The 18,836-nt window shown below is 53.6% G+C and overlaps 1 protein-coding gene across 8 annotated transcripts in view; it reads right to left on the bottom strand.

Moving 5' to 3' along the window:
- PPP6R3 (protein phosphatase 6 regulatory subunit 3) overlaps nucleotides 1–18,836 on the bottom strand; it is a 97,326-nt gene that overhangs the window by 40,540 nt on the left and 37,950 nt on the right. For all 8 annotated transcript variants that reach the window (XM_040971035.1, XM_040971032.1, XM_040971033.1 and 5 more), the window contains exons 3-7: nucleotides 13,423–13,655; nucleotides 9,555–9,741; nucleotides 6,212–6,349; nucleotides 4,558–4,623; nucleotides 3,029–3,141 (exon numbers count right to left, since the gene is read on the bottom strand). In XM_040971035.1, coding sequence (XP_040826969.1) covers nucleotides 3,029–3,141; nucleotides 4,558–4,623; nucleotides 6,212–6,349; nucleotides 9,555–9,741; nucleotides 13,423–13,649 — 731 coding nt within the window. In that variant the 5' untranslated portion in view covers nucleotides 13,650–13,655. The remainder of the gene's footprint in view (nucleotides 1–3,028; nucleotides 3,142–4,557; nucleotides 4,624–6,211; nucleotides 6,350–9,554; nucleotides 9,742–13,422; nucleotides 13,656–18,836) is intronic.

Raw genomic sequence — 18,836 nt, 5'->3', positions numbered from 1 at the left:
TTTCCTGTCTCCATTTTGTTGTTCAGATGGGCAGCCACAGCAAACTGCTCTCTAACCGGCCTGAGTCCAGTTCGTTTGACAGACACTGGGAACAAGAATGAAGTGATATACAGCCCAATCCTTCCACAACTTTTTAAACAAATGTCCAACTTCAAACAAATTCCCAGTGCTGCTGAATGGCAGATACCAGTTCACACCCAGACCTCACCCGCGGACGCAGAGTGCATCCTCAGCACCCTACCAGGGCTACCATCCCTGCACCGTGCCTCATGTTAGCCAACACTTATATGTACACAATCAACATCTGAGTGTGGGCTTGTTGACATTATAATACATTCAGACAGCTGACTTGATAGAGCACTGCTATTTACTAACGTAACATCCACATGGACATCACACATGTTCTCAAACACACCCACAGAGGCTACCAGGACCCAGCAGAGGACTTCTGTACTGCTGTACGGCTTCCATCAACAGACACCAGCAGCACACGGGAAGGGAGCATGCCGGGTCTCGGGAGAGCTGTGGGCCCCACACAAGCGCGGGAGCCTTCATCAGCTGACATCACAGCATCGATTCACTGGGGTGAGGTGTGTGACGAACATGTTGTAACTAATACTTCAAGAGGCAGATCCGAGGGGGCGGGCCTGTGATACAGCAGGTGACCCTGCATGCTGACAAGCTGGCTGCTCCCCTTCTGATGCAACTCCTTGCTAAAGAAGCTGGAAGAGCCTTGGACCCCCGCAGCCCTGTCCAAGACCTGCATGGAGCAGTTTCCTGCGATTGGCCTGGTCGCTGCACCATCTGGGGTAAAAATCAGAATTCTCTAATTCCTCCTTTCCAATAAATAAAAGATGTAGCTAGATCCAGACACAAAACAGGGGCACCTGCAGTGGCCCAGGCCAGCACTGAGGACACAGCTAACATAGAAAGACAGAGTCCTCTAGCCTCTGTACCTGCAGGGGTCGGGTCTCAGGATGCCCTCAGATTCTAGAGTTGGTGGGTGCAAAAGAGTTCCATGGTGTAAACCTTGCACAGTCTCCCATACATACATGGTTTCTAGGTGATTTACAAGGGCAATGTTGTGAAAATTGCAGCTAAGGGCAGCGCAAAGGCTCAACTGGCAAATCCTCCACTTGTAAGTGTAAGCATCTCAGATGGGAGCCAGTCTGTTTCCTGGCTATTTCACTTCCCATCCAGCTCCCTGCTTGTGGCCTGGGAAGGTAGCAGAGGCCGGCCCAGAGCCTTAGGATGCTACACCCGTGTGGGAGACCTGGAAGAAGCTCCTGGCTCCTGGCTTTAGATCAGCTTAGCTTCAGCCACTGTGGTCACTTGGGGAAGTCAATCAATGGATGGAATATTTTTTTTCTCTGCAAATCTGAATTTCCAATAATAAAAAAATTAAAAATAAATTTTTTAAGTGCTGCTAAGCTGTATTGCATGGAAAACAGACAATGCAGCTACTGACCAGACATATCTACCAGCTGGCCAAGCCTGTGGCCACAGGAGCCCGGGACAGCCAGCTGTACATGCAGACCCTGGCGACGAGGTCACACATGGTGCTGCAAGGGGTGTGGCGGGAACTCCAAGCACACACAGAGCAGTCTGCTCTGCAGCTGAGCCTACACTGCCCAGTGTGGCCACGGGTGGCTGCGGACACCGCTAGCCAGGCCTAAGACACTGTCCAAGGCTTCACACACTCCGACTTCAGGAAGCTTTCTGTACCTCTACTGGACAGGCCGCAGGAGAACACTCGATGCCGAAATTCAACCTAATTAACATTTATTCACTGGTTGAATGGGAAATTTGTAAGTTCTAAAGTACCTAAGCACAATCTTAAGAATTACTAATATGAGGCAGATCAAACCCGTTTTCCTTTTTCTTTTTTTAAAAGATTTATTTATTTTTACTGCAAAGTCAGATATACAGAGAGGAGAGACAGAGAGGAAGATCTTCCATACAATGATTCATTCCCCAAGTGACCACAATGGCTGGAGCCGAGTTGATCCAAAGCCAGGAGCCAGGAACTTCCTCCAGGTATCCCACACAGGTGCAGGGTCCCAAGGCTTTGTGCCATCCCTGACTGCTTTCCCAGGCCACAAACAGGGAACTGGTTGGGAAGTGGGGCCGCTGGGATTAGAACCAGTACCCATATGGGATCCTGGGCGCGTTCAAGGTGAGAACTTTAACCACTACGCTAGGCCACTACGCCAAGGCCCCAAAGCCATTTCTCTTCAGATGCTGGAGAAGGCTCCCAGCTGTGGAGAAGGCTCCCAGCTGTGGTGAAGGCTCCCAGCTGTGGAGAAGGCTCCCAGCTGTGCTATTCAAGGGACTGCTCCAGGACTCGTTGTACAGCGCACAATTGTCCATCAAACGATACCCCAGGCACCAGAGCCTAAAACAAGGTAGCTTGTCTCTATTTTTTCCTTGCTTATCTCACATGTGCCAAAAAATAACACACATACATACCCTTTTTATTTTAACCAGTAAGCCTTACAGACAGGTGAGCCAAATGATGCAAAGGAAAGCCCCCCGGGGCCTGGCTACAGCTGGACACAGAGGACAGCCAGCCTCCGCACTCCATAGAGCAGCTCAGTGCACGCCTGTCACTCACTCACCCACCGGGCTGGGCAACGACCAACTTTCTCCACTAAAGTTACTTTTCAGCTGTCTGGGGCAGGAAAATGCATGCCCATGTTGGCAGAAAACAACCCCTTTGAAAACACGGGAATCCAGGCATCAATACCCCCGGTGTCCTTCAGATCAGCCGGCCTCACTGTTCGGGCCGAGTCAGCTGCCCTGGTGCACTGCGGCATGTCCCAAAAAGATCAATGAATGTCACCAACCAGGACGGATGCGAGACCCTTCCACAGAACAGTGCTGACCCAACCACAGCGCTGGGAAGGACTGCCCTAAGGGAAGCGGCTTCTCTGCTTCCTCCCCAGGCCACAAGCACTCTCCAGGGACACAGCTCCCACCCGAGGAGCACTGCCACGCGGGAACAGACAAGGGAGGACTGAGAACCTACTTCTCGAGAGCGGCCAGCAGGGGGTCTGGCTCGGTGCTGCTCTGAGCCTGCAGCATCTGGTCTCTGCTCAGGCGGACAATTTCACACAGCGACTGCGACGCATTGGAATGCCGCTGAAGGAAAAAGAACACACGTTTAGCATATTACAAGGCAAATTTCTAAGAAAAAATGATGAGGCAACTGTTTAAAGAATTAACACAAATGAATCCTGGCCATGTCTCAGAGAGCACAAACTCAAACCCTGAAGGAAGAATGCAGTAGGCGCTGGACTCCGCGGCAGGTACCGCATGGCTCCGCTTGGTGTGCCCAACTGCAGGCAGGGGCAGGATTGGACAAAACCAGCTGATCAATCAATCGAGCAATTGACTGAATTTCCCCCAAATATATTTTTATCAGCACAGAAAGATATACATGATTCTTTGGCTCAAAAAGAAAAAAAAAAAAAAAAAAAACCACCACCACAACAAAACCAGCAGCTTCTTAAATATACGCCTAGGCGAGCAGTACACGGAACATCCCTACAGCCTCAGCACCCAAACAGGGCATTCCATGGCTTCCGGGCCCAAGCCCCATGTTCCCTCTACAAGCCCACGCTCCTGCCCCTGCCGATCTGGGCCTATGCCGGTCAAGCTCCTGCCCCGTGCCATGCTGGAGTCCTCCACCTTGAGCTGAGGGCCTAGAGCCCACAGCCCACCCAGCCAGGACTGCTCCTGGGCAGGCCTTGGCACACCTTGGTAGGTTCTGCCACCTGGCCCACGCAGGCAGGCACTGCAATGGTACAGAAGAGCACTGGGGAGAACTATGGGGAAACAATACGCCCTTTCTTCCTTTGTTGTCATTCACGGGGCACATCTGCTCTCGGTGACCGCCAGGAGCCCCTGGTGAGCTGCTTCGTCCTGGCCCTCCTCACAGGGCCCAGCTTCCCGTTCCCTGCAGAAGCACAACCCTGCGATCCTGCAGGTCACCTTAAAGAACTCCTTCGTAGCCAACAGGGCCAATCCTAACGAACATCACGCCTACAGGTAAGGGCTGACAAGAGGACATTTCACTGCCTTGGTCTTGAACTTCTCCAAGCGAACCAGCCGCTCTCAGGTCCCTGCACGTGTCCCTCAGCGGCGCTCAGTCCTGCAGGTTGTCCTTAGCACCCAGGGCCATGAGCCCCAGCCGCGACTCACTGAGGCGCCCATGGCGGCCAGGAGCCTTCTGCGTTGTTTTCTAAGTGCCAGCCAGACCAAGGAAAGCCAGCGCAGATGTGGCCACTGCACTCTGGACGGAAGGGACCTTTTTAAGAAAGGCAGGCAGGTTTAGATGGAATGAACCAGGGCCTGTCATCTCACATTTCTTGAAATTTTCAGGGTATCAATAAAATATCATTTAGAAATAAACTGCTACCTTCGAGAAGGTCGCATGGCCACTGTTACACCAGCCTGCTCTGACCACTCTCAGCGCAGCTCAGGGTATGTTCTGTAGCTACACAAGCATGAGTGTTGTGTTTGAAGAAGCCAGTGCAGTCTCCCAGGAGGACTTACGTCTTCTTCCTGCGACGGGTGAACAATCTCCACCAGCCTCTGAATGATCCTCTCCTCGTTCAACCACTGTAAAACATGGCGGAAGGGGCACGGCAGTGAGCGGCTCCTGCTTGCAAACAGCCACCGCACTCTGAGGAGACTCTGCCAGCTTTCTCTGGACTCTGAGCACTACAGAAATTTAAAGTCCCCTAGGAAACGGCCCGTAAATACAGTAACAGGTGGACAATAGTACCAACAACTCCCCAAGCTACAATTCCTGCTTACTTTCCTATGGTCTATACAAATGGCTCAGTTTACTGGCAAAGCATGCTAATCCTCTCCTTGCAACTACCAAATCCCATTAGAGGCACCGCTGGTGTTCCAGCTGCTTCACTTCCGATCCAGCTCTCTGTGTAGACCTGGGGAGCTATGTAGGATGCCCAAGACCTTGAATGCCTGTGCCCATGTGGGAGACCCAAAAGAAGGCCCTGGTTCCTAGCTGGGTAATTTCAGTTTGGCTGTTCTGGCATCCGGGAAGTGGACCAACAGATGACGGGCCTCAGTCTCTCCTCTCTTGGTAAAAATCTGCTTCTAAATTAAAATAAATAAATAAAATCAAAGTCTATATATCGGTAACTGGCTACGGGGGGAGGGTCAAATGGTAAGGATACATTTTAAACATTTTCCACAGGAAGCTACTTGTTCTCACAGCTTCAAAAGCAACAGAATAATCATATTTTATATCAAGTTTCTGAGTTAAAAAACCCACAGGATGCTGGCACTGTGGTGCAGCAGGTAAAACTACAACCCCCAATACAGCCATCCGTATGAGTGCTGGTTCAAGTCCCGGCTGCTCCACTTACGACCCAGCTTCCCGTTCATATGCCTGGGAAGGCATCAGCAGGTGACCCAGTGCTCGGGCCCCTCACCGACGTGGAAAACTGTAAGAAGCTCCTGACTGCTGGCTCTGGACTGGCTCAGTGCTGGGAAGGGGGCAGCGCATGAAGAGCGCTCATTTCCTGCGAGTACTACTGCCTTTCAAGTAAACAACAAAACAGAAACACAGCACAGCTAAAAAGGGGCTTTTAGATTTCCAAACATACGGCAGGAAACATGAGATGTCACAGGGCCAAGAAGCCCCGCCCCGCGCACTGCAGAAGAGCAATCAGCAAGGTCATGGCCATCTCTTTAAACACACAAAGACAGGAATGAGATCAGCCTAAGAAATAACAAAGGATAAGCCAGTCGGTTCAGGATTCCATCAGGAGCCGGAATGTCAGGACACACCGCGGCAGTCACAGCGAGCTGCAGCCGGGCTGGGCGGCATGCGACTGCGTCCTTACGGGGGACACAGCTCTACTCTAAGATGCGCCTGCCCGTGCGCCAGGCTGAAGGCACAGCCCAGCAGTCTGCTTCTGCAGGCCAGCGGGACACACAGGCCCCAGGAAGCATGATCAGGGCAGTCACTGGAGAGGGTGGCGCCCACTGCCTCACTTCTGCTCCAAAGCCAGACCCTGCTGGAGGATAAACTCCCAAGGAGAAGCACTCCCACCGACCCCCTCTCAGCCTGAGGCAGCACGTCGGGGTCCCCATCCAACACACCTGGCCGCTCTCTATTCCAACAGCCGCCTCCCCACCCCTGGCATGGAACAGTGCCATGCAGTCCCCCACTCACATTCAGCACGTCCTGCCTGGGCTGTGGGGGCTCGATGCAGGTCAGGAGCCGCAGCAGCAAATCCATGATGGCTGAAGTGCCTATGTGCTTCATAAGCAGGTCTACAAAGTCGCGCTTCTTCTTTAAGAAGTCTACAATCTAGAGCACAAACGGTGAGACACACACTGTGGGGCGATAAACTTCACAGCCTTGCACATCCTTCCCCGCCCCGGGCTGAGGAACGCTGCGTTCTGAACTGGCACTAACTTGCCAACCTATGAGGCTGTGCTAAAGTTAGTGTTCAAAAACCCCTTAGAACACAGATCCTAAGAGAACACACAACATCTTCCATCTCATTTTTATCAATGATTTTTTTAAGCCAGTTCAGACCACCCGAAAAACAACTAAGTTCAGCAAACTCATGCTTCAACACTATAAACAGCTAAATACTAAAATGAAAATAGACACGAGACAGCTGAATAGTAATCTATAGCCATTTTGAGGTGTATAGAACCTGGCTGAATATAAACCAAAATTGAAATGTCTATGAAGAAGTCACAGGATGTGGTTAAGAATCTGCATTTTCCTATTAACATACTGGCTAATCAATACCATGTCAATTAATGCCATAATGTTGTAAGTTGTTGATGTTATGTTGGGACTTTTTTTTTTTTTTTAAAGATTTATTTTTATTATTTTTTATTGGAAAGGCAGATATACAGAGAGGAGAGACAGAGAGGAAGATCTTCCGTCCGATGATTCACTCCCCAAGTGAGCCGCAACGGGCCGATACTATGCCGATCCGAAGCCAGGAGCCTCTTCCGGGTCTCCCACACGGGTGCAGGTTCCCAAAGCCTTGGGCCGTCCTCGACTGCTTTCCCAGGCCACAGGCAGGGAGCTGGAAGGGAAGCGGGGCTGCCGGGATTAGAACCGGCGCCCATATGGGATCCCGGGCGTGCAAGGCGAGGACTTAACCACTTGCGCCACCGCGCCGGGCCCTATGTTGGGACTTTTAATTGATTGGGATGATACTTTGCCAGCTTTACCTTCAGACCAGAGATGGTCTCACCAAGAAATCATTGAACTCACTAGGATAATAAGATGCTGGACTTTATGCTTGGTAAATACTTCCAATGAAAGAATCTCAACTAAATTTGAACTGTGGTAACGCAGCAAGGTGGAGAAATCCACCACGGGGGGAGGGTTCGAGGAGGGGTGGGGGGTATCCCAGTGCCTATAACACTCTGTCACATAATGCAATGCAATTAATAATAATAAAAAAAATAAAATGTGGATTAAACATGAAATACGCCTATCAAGACCAAGAGAATACAGCCATTTCAAGTTTATGTTCCTAAAACAATTAGAATGCAGTAAATACAGCATAGTGAAAATCCTCAGCCACTCCCATGAAGAACACGGAGACGCTGAGCTCAGCCTGGCAGTGGCCCGTGCCCTGCTCAGGGCAGCAACCACGACAGGTGTTTGGGTCTCTCATAAGTCTTCTCTAAAATGAGGAAACCAGGACTCAGCTGCCAAGGCTGTTTAGAGCAAACAACTGGCTGCTTTGGAATATCAACTTAAATCTGTATGCAGCACCAGCCACGGCCTGCCATAACCCCACACAGAAGAGTCTAACAGCCAGAGGTATTCAGGTTAACCACATCTCCTCGCCAGACTCTGGCGCCCAGCACTGTGGTGTGAACCTTTAGGAACTTACACTGAGGCCCACGCTAAAGGACAAGAGAGTGACACGTGATCCAGCACTGCACAAGTCGGGGGCAGATCCACCGATGGAGCCGAGCGCAGCTCTGTGGAGTACAGCAAGGACAACGACCTGCTCCCCAGAAGGCATGGCTGAGGTGCTAAGCCACATAACACAGAAGGCACCTAACTGCTGGACTTCCTGCTGGGTAAGCTAAGAAACGGCTTCACTGGTTAAGCCAGTCGAGCCTGAGTTTTTCTGATTACTTAAGGTAGCATACATCCCAACTAACATTATCATGCATCTTGATATTGCTCACACTCATAATTGTCAAAGGACAGACAGTTGCCGGGCCTCCCCTTTCACTACAGCTCTAAGCGCCCGGGCCGTCACAGCCCACCACTGCCCTGGCACCAGGCGACAAATACGACAGGCCTGTGGAACTGGCACGGCTGTCACAGGGCTGACTTTGAGATCTAACATAAATATTCAGAGACCCCAAAAGTTTTAAGTGTACTCTCGCTCTTTAGAATTGGTGCACTGAATATCACAGCTTGCAAGTTTGGGTTCCAAGGAAGAAATGGCAAAGCACAGTGCCTGGCTACAAGCTGCAAGCCCCTTTGCAGACACCCTGGCGGCTTCCAGGTGAGGGGACTGACACTCACGCTCTCCGGAAGCAGCGTCCAGAAGACCGGAGAAGCAGACCACCCGCACGGGGGAACCCTCCTGGGGGACGGCTTCCCAAGTTGAAGAACCGCTTTCCAACACACTCATTAGGAAGGTTATCTTCACCAGAGTAAAGAAAACACCAACGTTTTCCTCACAACACATGCTCACTAGGCCTGGGCACACGCCAGGACAGTGTGCAAGGGCCTGTCCGCTCCTGAAGCCACCAGACCCAACTGGTTTGACCAGTGTCACCCAAAGCACCAGGGTCCTGCCTGGGCAGCTCTGCCCAGAGCAGCTCCCTGCGTGCCCACTTCCATAAACAGAGTCCTGTAAGCAGATCCTTTCTCATATGCATACCCGCTAGTGCAGCAGTTCTCAAGTTTTAGCACACATCTGAGTCAGCTGGAAGATTTGCTAAACAAAAAAACCCAGCCTGCTGGGGCCCACAGCCAGTGTGTGACTCAGTAGGTATGGGAGGGACTTCAAGGCTTGCATTTCCAGTAAGTCTCAGAGGCCAGAAACACTGTGGGCACAGGACCATACCAGCAGCATGCCCAGGATTCCCTGTGAGCACCTGAACTCACAAACCAAAGCAAGGTGAAAGTGAGGAAGAAGGAGAGGAGCAGGGCAGAGGACATGGCCCAACAATCAAAACCTGCCCTTTGGGAAAGCTTCCGGGTCAATGCTTCAACTGCGCCCATCAGGAGGAGACCAGGCAGCCCTGTGGCCACAGGCGCAGAACCTGGAGTCTGGGTTACAGCCCTCGCTTCAACAACAGGGCGGGGCAGGGGACTAAGAGCAGGAGTCTCCTCCCTGCAGTGCGCTGGCAAGGCCCGTGAGACTTGAGGCTATGTGACACACTCATGGTCACATCCACAGGCACTCTGTCCAAGTGGGAGCTGTGTTCTTACAGAACCTGAGCTTTAAGCAAACTCCGAGCGCTACGTCTACACCAGCCCTAGTACTTACCTTTGGGAAAGCAATATTTACCTGTTCTGGTTTTCGGCTGATAAGAATACTTAGCACCTTGCTGAAGAAACTGGCAAGTAGTGGGTTGAGGGGGGGATCGTTTAGGAGGAAGCTATATAATTTCATTAGCAAGGATTCATCTTCTCCCAGTCTATCATTCATCTGGGAGACGTCGGAAGTGAGCAACTCACAAGACAGATTTGGATACCTGCAAGAACAGGATATTCGTGTCAGCATCGACAGTAACAGTCACGACACACAGCAACACAATCGGTACATCTTCCACGAGAACCATCCACCGGGAATGAGAGAGTCACATAGCTACTTCGTTCAACCTCTAGATTGAAATGTATTTCTAAAGCCAGACTCTGGTCAGAACACATTTTCCCTAAGCCTAGGCCAAGGCCCAGGACAGCAGGACAGCCCTGGGGACACCAGGGAGCCAGGACTGTGCCCTCTTTTCAGACGGGCTATGCGTGGAACCACAGGGTTGCTGCAGGGGCTTCTTCAGGTTTCAGTTCACATGTCAGCTCAGGAACATATATAACCTAGTATGTCATAAGGGGAGAAGGGGCGAAGCTACTCCGGTGGGAAGCTCTAGGTGAAGAGTGTGCCCTCCACACAGCCTCCCAGGAAGCCAGGGGCACACGAGCGTGGACACAGGCCTGAAGAGGGCAGCCCCTGCCCGGCGCCCAGGGGCTCCTCTGCAGGCCCCACAGCTTCACAGCCCATCTGGCGCCCAACAGGCCCACTGCGTGGACCACCTCACTCTAGACCAACAGGCAGCAGGTCCTTCTCCACGCCCTTCACCAGGAACCACTCCTCACCTGCGCCAACTACAGACGGGAAGCCCAGGGCCATGCAGAAGACACGGGACCTGACCCGAGGCTTCGACTCTCTGTTCCTGTCAGGGAGCCAGGAGCCGTAACCTCACTGGTCACTGGGAGCGCTGAGCCCCAGAAAGGAGGTGACAGACAATAAGAGAGACGTGAGCAAGGGAGGCCAGCAGGTGTGTGACACGCCTAGAGGCAGGCAAGTGGTTCCAAGTGACAGAAAGCACTGCACCTGAAGGGATCTATGGCGAGGGCACGACTAGGACAAAAGTGCTCCCGAAAGAAACTGTCGGCAGAAGGCAAAGGACCTGGCAGAGGGGTGGGCACAAAGGGCGCGGTGCCATCCAGCTGGCTGTCAGTGGTACACGTCTCAGCCTCTCACCCTTGATGAGTCCACAACATTCACATGGGACCGTCACAGGGCCCAGGTTCGAACCTTGCCTCAGCTGCTGCTAAGCTGTGCAACCCTGGGCAATGCCTTCATCTCCCTGCGTCAGCACCTCAGTCCCTAACACCACGACAAAGCCAGGGAGAAAGCAAGTGTGGGGTGAGACACAGCTCCTCCCCTTTTCTGTAGTTTTTAAAATGTTGGGAGGCTGGGTGGGTGGGGTGGGGCACACTGCCTCAAATGCCTCAATTTAAAAACTGCTGGCAAGTAGGGACTAATAAAAAACAGATTCAAATCCCGCCGTAAACCAAGTGCCATGTGCACCTGACCAACAAGCAGCAGGCCGGGCTCTCGGTGCGACACAAAAGCCTGAGTTCCGGGCAGGAGCAGCTAGAGCCGTTTCCTCCCTCCCTCCTTCCCCCTCCCAACTTCAACAAGCCCCCCAGGCACCCACAGCTGCTCTCTGTGCCATGCCAAGGGCCAGCACCCCACTGCACGCTCCAAGCACACCACTCTGGTCCTGCAGACGCACAAATGATGCAGAGAACTCAGGCCGGCCGCACTTGCACTGACTCGTGCTACCATTTCCTCTTTGCGTTCCTGGGTCAAGGAAGGACTCTCCAGCGAGACCTCGAAGGCATTCCAGCCAAGTGCCCATGTTGTCCAGGGAGCCTGAACACAGCAGCTTGCTGGCACCCCCCCCCCCCGCAAACCTGTCCAGCCACACCCCACAGAGCACAGGGGACCCTGGAAGACAAAGTTACCTCACCACTCACAGCGTGGGCTTGCTGCACGCTTCCCCGTGCCTGGGCACACCCAGCCCACGCGCTGTCTCCAGGAGCGCTCTGGCCACCTCTCAACCTCTTCTTGCACCTCCCCTGGGGACACCAGAACTTCCGCACACACTGTCCCCACGGCCTGGAGATTCTTGCCAAGCACCCACAGCACACATGGCTCTGAGCAGAGCAGCACCTTCTCAGCGAGGCCTCTCCTGAACTCCTTTGCATCTGACCTTGTTCACTTCCCCCAAAGGCTTTCTCCGAAAACCTCTGGGTTTTCTGTGTAGTCTGGCGCACCTCAATACAACAATTACACCACCATCTTTAAAACACCCGACCCTCCACTTTCTCACGTGACTGTATCTGTCATAACGCTGAGCTGCCCTAGACGCTGAAGCTGCCACTGGGCTGTCTCATGAACGCAGCCATCCAGCTCTGCTGGGGATGCAGGCCCTGCAGGCCCGGCCAAGCTCTGCCCAGCCCAAGCCCTGGCCCCCAATGACATAAGGCAGCAGGCCTCAAGTCTGGAGGTACCTGCTGTCACAACATCTAACTGCTGGACAGCCAGGCTTCAGATCCTGGCCTGAGTCACAACGGCATGCGGGACGCAAGCACTTCTGCCAAGAACCTGTTCTTCCCCGAAGACCCACTGGTCTCACCCAGCACGCCAGCCAACACACTCTCAGAGTTTGCTGGTCCAGCTGCCCTAAGACAAAGTCATGCATCTTCCCACCTTGCAGCACCCACCCCGGGCTGGCCTGCTGCTGAGGGACCCAGAGCAGCACAGGCTCTGTCTTGCGGAGGGTGGGACAGCAGTGGAGGCGCCTACTGCAGACAAGCTGTCAATCGCAGCGAACAGCGGAGACCTATGCGGCCCCCTTGACAAGGTGAACCCTTCCCTGACAGCATGAGTCTTAAGACAAAATGGAAGGCTGTCTGAGAAGGGGACAAAGACGGGGGCCAGGAGACACTGCTGAAGCCTTCTTACCCCTTCCTAGCCCACCAGGTGGGCTTTTCCTTCCTGCAGCTGCAGGGTTGGCTGGGAGAGGGGGAGGACAGAGCCAGACCACGAGCAGAGGGAAGCACAGGAAATTCAACCCGACATTTCCCAAGCACACCGAGTCCTCACGGGAGCCTCCAGTGTCAGCTTCCCACACAGGACCGCAGGAGATGCACGTGTGGTGGGCTGTGATGAAGCTGCTGGGGACCCCCAGAAGGTCAGGGGCTGAGCCCTGCTGCCAGCGTGGATCCCTGGGAGGCAGCAGTGACGGTTCGAACAGCGGGACACTGCTGCCCACGTGGCACACCTGAGCTCAGTGTGCACTCCAAGCTCGCGCTGCAGCCAGTGAGACCAGTGAGGAGTGAAGCAGTGAGGGAAGCAGGCTGTCTACTTCTGGAGTTAGAAATAAACATGTAGCCTCCCTGTGCCACCAGCCTGAGCTGGGCAGCCTGAACTGTGGCACAGGTACCCAGGGCACTCTCTGCCTTGACTTGGAGAACACTACTGTGCCCCCTGGCCCACGCCTGCTTTCCAGGGCACAGGCGCTCTGGCTCGCCAGCGCCCAGCAGGGCCCCTCACAGCAGTCTGCAGGGCAACCTGGGACAGACACATAATCTCCAGGCTTCCATGTGCAAAGTCAGGCAAATGCTTACTTGACCCACCTTACTATTTTAAGAAACCCAACCACTGTTTATAAAACACTGCCATTCCACAAACCATCAGGACGCTCGCTAGGAAACTCCTGGGACGTGCTGACTCTGTTCCAGGGGGACTGTGAGCCGTGCAGGGCTGGGTGCTGTGGTCGCCGGACCGTCTGTCGCCGGCGACGGCCGCACTGAGCAATCCTATTCCACCCCCACCTTATCAAAGAGAAGGCTGATTTCCTTACTTGTATCTGATCTTCTCATCCATGTCCTGAGGTGGTTCTTCTATAATGAACGAGACTAACTCCTGGAGACATTCCGCCTTCAGCAGGAACTCAATCAGCTTGCGGTTCTGAGCCTTGCACTCCTGTAGGACATCTTCCTCGTCCATCAGCTCCCTCAGCGTGACATCGGCCCTCTCCAGGAGTGTGTCTATGTGAGATGATGAGTGAAGGTCAAACTTCCAAAACATGCTGGTCTAAACAAAACACAGAGAATCCTTCATGAATTTCAACTTCACACATTAATTTTTACAAATTCAAAGGAAATCTCACAGTCCGACCCTTTCACAATGAGCAACGTTGGCAGAATACGTTTCCTTCTCAGAAAAAGAAAACTTATATTAATAAAAATATGGTTTTGCAGTTCAGCAAGGAAGAAAGCCCACTTTATTTTTAAAGATTTATTTATTTTTATTAGAAAGTCAAATATAGAGAGAGCATGAAAGACAGAGAGGAAGATCTTCTGTCCAATGATTCGCTCTCCAAGTGGCTGCAGCAGCCGGAGCTGTGCCAATCCGAAGCCAGGAGCCAGGAGCTTTCTCCAGGTCTCCCATGCGGGTACAGGGTCCCAAGGCCTTGGGCCGTCTTCAACTGCTTTCCCAGGCTACAAGCAGGGAGCTGGATGGCAAGCAGGGCCGCTCAGATTGGAACTGGCACTCATATGGGATCCTGGAGCATGTAAAACGAGGACGTTTGCCACTAGGCTACTGCGGCAGGCCCAGAAAGCAGTCCACTCTTAACCAACACGTTCAGCTTCAAGCAATGGGGCAAGCAGCAAGCCCTGGAAACTGCAGGACACAGAGGAACCAACACTATTAGTCTCTGACAGCACGTCTGTAAGTGAGGTCAAAATCTGGTTAAGACCCACGCTGTTCTGTGTCACACACACACACCTTTACTCTCCTCCACTTCAGCCCCACAGTTCGTGAACAAAGGGAACTTGACGTTTACTCTCTTCAAATGGAAAGTGCACACTCACTTGTGCCAGGCGGAACATGGTCTGGGGTCTTAAACAGGCCACTGAAGGACCATATCAAAGGTCACTTGTGACCACCAGTGACACTGGACAGCATCTAGCAAATCACTCAGGCGTCAGCTCTATTTGTCACAAACATCCATTGCTGCAGTGTAAAGGCACAGGTCTGGTACAGTGCTTTCCCGGCAGCCCCCCACTGCAGGCACAGGTCTGGCTCAGGGCATCCCCCGGCAGCCCCCCACTGCAGGCACAGGTCTGGTTCAGGGCCTCCCCCGGCAGCCCCCACTGCAGGCACAGGTCTGGCTCAGGGCCTCCCCCGGCAGCCCCCCACTGCAGGCACAGGTCTGGCTCAGGGCCTCCCCCGGCAGCCCCCACTGCAGGCACAGGTCCGGTACAGGGCCTCCCCCGGCAGCCCCCCACTGCAGGCACAGGTCTGGCTCAGGGCCTCCCCCGGCAGCCCCCCACTGCAGGCACAGGTCTGGCTCAGGGCCTCCCCCGGCAGCCCCCACTGCAGGCACAGGTCCGGTACAGGGCCTCCCCGGCAGCCCCCACTGCAGGCACAGTCTGGCTCAGGCCTCCCCGGCAGCCCCCACTGCAGCACAGGTCCGTACAGGGCCTCCCCCGGCAGCCCCCACTGCAGGCACAGGTCCGGTACAGGGCCTCCCCCGGCAGCCCCCCACTGCAGGCACAGGTCTGGCTCAGGGCCTCCCCCGGCAGCCCCCCACTGCAGGCACAGGTCTGGCTCAGGGCCTCCCCCGGCAGCCCCCACTGCAGGCACAGGTCTGGCTCAGGGCCTCCCCCGGCAGCCCCCACTGCAGGCACAGGTCCGGTACAGGGCCTCCCCCGGCAGCCCCCACTGCAGGCACAGGTCTGGCTCAGGGCCTCCCCCAGCAGCCCCCCACTGCAGGCACAGGTCCGGTACAGGGCCTCCCCCGGCAGCCCCCACTGCAGGCACAGGTCTGGCTCAGGGCCTCCCCCAGCAGCCCCCCACTGCAGGCACAGGTCCGGTACAGGGCCTCCCCCGGCAGCCCCCACTGCAGGCACAGGTCTGGCTCAGGGCATCCCCCGGCAGCCCCCCACTGCAGGCACAGGTCTGGCTCAGGGCCTCCCCTGGCAGCCGTGCCCAGTGGGACCCTCACCGTGTCTGATCTAAGCAGGCTCGCATGATCAAGGAAGGAAGTCGTGAAAGTCATGTAGAAATCTTTCCAAATTTTCAAGTAAGACTTAGAGCAGTTGAGGGACGCACGCCTCCCCTGCAGCGTCTGACTGGGAAGGGAGGGCCGAGCTGTGGAGGAATGGGAAGGACACAGCCATCTTGGATTTCTTTTCCCTCCCTGCTGCGTCCACAAAGCGGACGATGGCGAGGGGCCGTTCCTCGCTGTCATGCTACATCAGCTCCTGGGGGTGAAGAGTCACCCGATGTCGCCGTACAGCCCCCAAGTGGGCCCGAGGGTGCTGCTGAAGTGGTCCTGATGGTGCTGACACTGCTGGCATCTCGGCCGCAGGTCAGAGCACCTGGGCCTGTTCTCCCTGGCAGGATGATCAGGAACTGAGAAGGCCCAGTCCAGAGCCTTGCACTCCAAGGTCAGACCACAAGCTTGCTCCCGAGGACCAGAGCTGGAGCCCAGCGGTCTAGTTGGGGAGCCCCCAAGAAGCCTCACCTGGGTGACCTGACTTGCCTCCTGTGTGCAACAGCTAGTGCATCATCAGGCCCAGTGTGTTCCCTGCAACAGCCGACACACACGGCACTGGATGTAGCTGCCCGGTCAGCTCCACCCCAGCCCAGAGGAACCTGACTCAGGCCCAGTCCTCACACACACTGGGAGGGGATGCAGCCAAGTCGGGGAACACACCGACACCCTTACCAGGCCTGCTCCCAGTCACAGCTTTTATACATGCCTGTGTGCGCTGTGGTCCAGCTCTCGTGTGCACCCCTAGGTACTGTGGCCTAGCTCAGCCCAAGTTCCCCACAGGTGCTGTGGCCCAGCCTGCCATGGTGTGTCCCCCAAGTCCCGGCATACCCCAGTTCAGCCTGTAAGAACTCTGGGTTAAGCACACATTATTATCCATATCAGGACCCGTATGCACACACCCCGATCTGAACGTACTGTGAACGTTTACAAAAGAAACCAGCATTTCCCTGCACTGCCAGTCACACCGACAGACCAAGGAGATACGTGGAGGCCTTGGCAGGCGAAGGTCTGGAACAATGTATTCACTCCACATGCCAGGTGGCAAACACCAGGATACTCATAAGTATGATCAAGAATCTATGCCAAGTCTGAAGAAAGCTTTAGAACGTTCCTTAGGCAACACAGAAAACTAGGAGATATAAAGGGTATTTGGACCCACCGCCGCGGCCTAGTGGCTAAAGTCCTCACCTTAAGCACACCAGAATGCCATATGGTCGCCAGTTCTAATCCTGACAGCTCCTCTTCCCATCCAGCTCCCTGCACAGTGGGCTGGGAAAGCAGTCTATGGCGCCCAAAGCCTTGGGACCCTGCACCCGCGTGGGAGACCTGGAGGAGGTTTCTGGGTTTGGCTCCGGATCGGCGCGGCACCGGCTGTTGCTCACTTGGGGAGTGAATCAGCGGACGGAAGATCTTCCTGTCTCTCCTCCTCTCTATCTGACTTTGTAATAAAAATACATAAATCTTAAAAAGACATATCAAGGGTATTGAAAGTATCCCTGGAGTTGCTGTTGTGGTACAGCAAGTAGACTGCCTCCTGCCATGCTGGGATGTGAAACAGGTGCTGACTGGTGTCCCGCCCGTGTCTCCGCTTCCCAGCCAGCCCTGCCAGCGAAGTCACAGCCTGGCCAACAGAGAAGATGGCCCAAGTGTGTGGGTACTGCCACCCTTGTGGGAGAGCTGGATGAAGCTGTTAACCTGACACAGCCCTGGTCACTGTGGCCACCTAAGGGGTGAACAAGCAGATGCAGTCCCTGTGTAACTGATAATCCTGAGGCGCTCTTCCCACGCACAGGAGGATGCACGCCCTCATCCATCCGCAGGAACAGCCCAGACATGCCCAAGGCCATTGTGGGGCACAAAGCAGGGGCTTCCAGGGTGACACAGCACTGTTCTGTATGTGCTGCCACATGGCGGCGGGCTCTGACCTCTCGGCACCAGAGGAAGAGGAAGGGGAAGGTGAGGGGACATGTGGCCAGGGCAGGAACGGGGCAGCCTAGCTCCCATCTGTGATCCAGGCAGTAAGTGCAAAGATGCCCGAGGCAAGGGGCAAGGCAAATAACCCTTACGCATAACTGCTCTGGGGTTTCAGATTTGTGAGAAATGTCAAATAAAAAAAGCTTGATCATATCAGCTTAATCCAATATAAATCGGGGGTGGGGGGAAGAAGAGCAAAGCCCCAACCCCAAAAAACTCCAAAGGCAGAGCAGTGCTGTTTCCAGTCCTGCACCCCCAGTCTGGGCTGACGGTCAACCGCCAGTGGCAGCTACAAGGCTTCTGTGCAAACAACATGGGTTCAGTAACTCACAAATTCAGACCACAAATTCTTTTGAAAAGTGTGGTTTTAACCACACTTCCCTATACTGATATTTTTATCTTTTTATTATTTTTATTGTTTATTATCATTTTATGATACAGTTCCTTAGGCTCCTGGTATTTCCCTTATCCCAGCCCCAAGTCCCCCCTCCCCCCGCTTAGTTCCCTCTATATCAATACTAAGGTTTAGTTCTTCATACACAGTCATATGTCCATCGCTGCGGGCATGGACAATGGCAGAGTCCAGCATCCTATTGTCAACATATAGTAAGCAGCTTCACTGTAAGTCCATCTTTGTCTGGAAGTAGAAATGCATACTACACTGTATCCTCACGTCTAGATATGTTAGTCTCCATTTCACAGCTCCTGTTCATCCCTTCAAATGAAAAGTCATAACAAAATCAACACTAGGAAGAAAAACAGAAATTTACAATGCCATGAAACTAAATGACATGTTACTAGATAGGACAGTCTCTATTACACAATTACTATACATCCCCTGAAATGAAGAGCCACAAAACAAAATCAACATCAGGGAGAAAAAAGAAATTAACACCACCATGAGGTTAAATAACATGCTGCTTGTCACTGTCCCGCAGAGGTGGACTTGGTGCACGGAGCCGATGTGGACTACTGACTGATGATCAATTGCCGAAGTGTATTAGCGGCAACAGACTTTATACACTGAGGGTCGTATAGGATTAGGATGAAGGTATTGAGCTCATCAACAAACCCACCAACTGTGTCTATGCTTTTGTTTGGAAGTCCTTTTTTTTTTTTAAAGATTTATTTTTATTATTTTTTCATTGGAAAGGCGGATATACAGAGAGGAGAGACAGAGAGGAAGATCTTCCGTCCGATGATTCACTCCCCAGGCGGCCGCAACGGCCGATGCT

Source organism: Ochotona curzoniae, unplaced genomic scaffold, assembly GCF_017591425.1.
Source record: "Ochotona curzoniae isolate NIBS_2020 unplaced genomic scaffold, NIBS_Ocur_1.0 scaffold_4937, whole genome shotgun sequence".
NCBI classification, from domain to species: domain Eukaryota; kingdom Metazoa; phylum Chordata; class Mammalia; order Lagomorpha; family Ochotonidae; genus Ochotona; species Ochotona curzoniae.
Note: the sequence above shows the minus strand (reverse complement) of the source record. Positions and strands in the feature narration are given on the sequence as shown.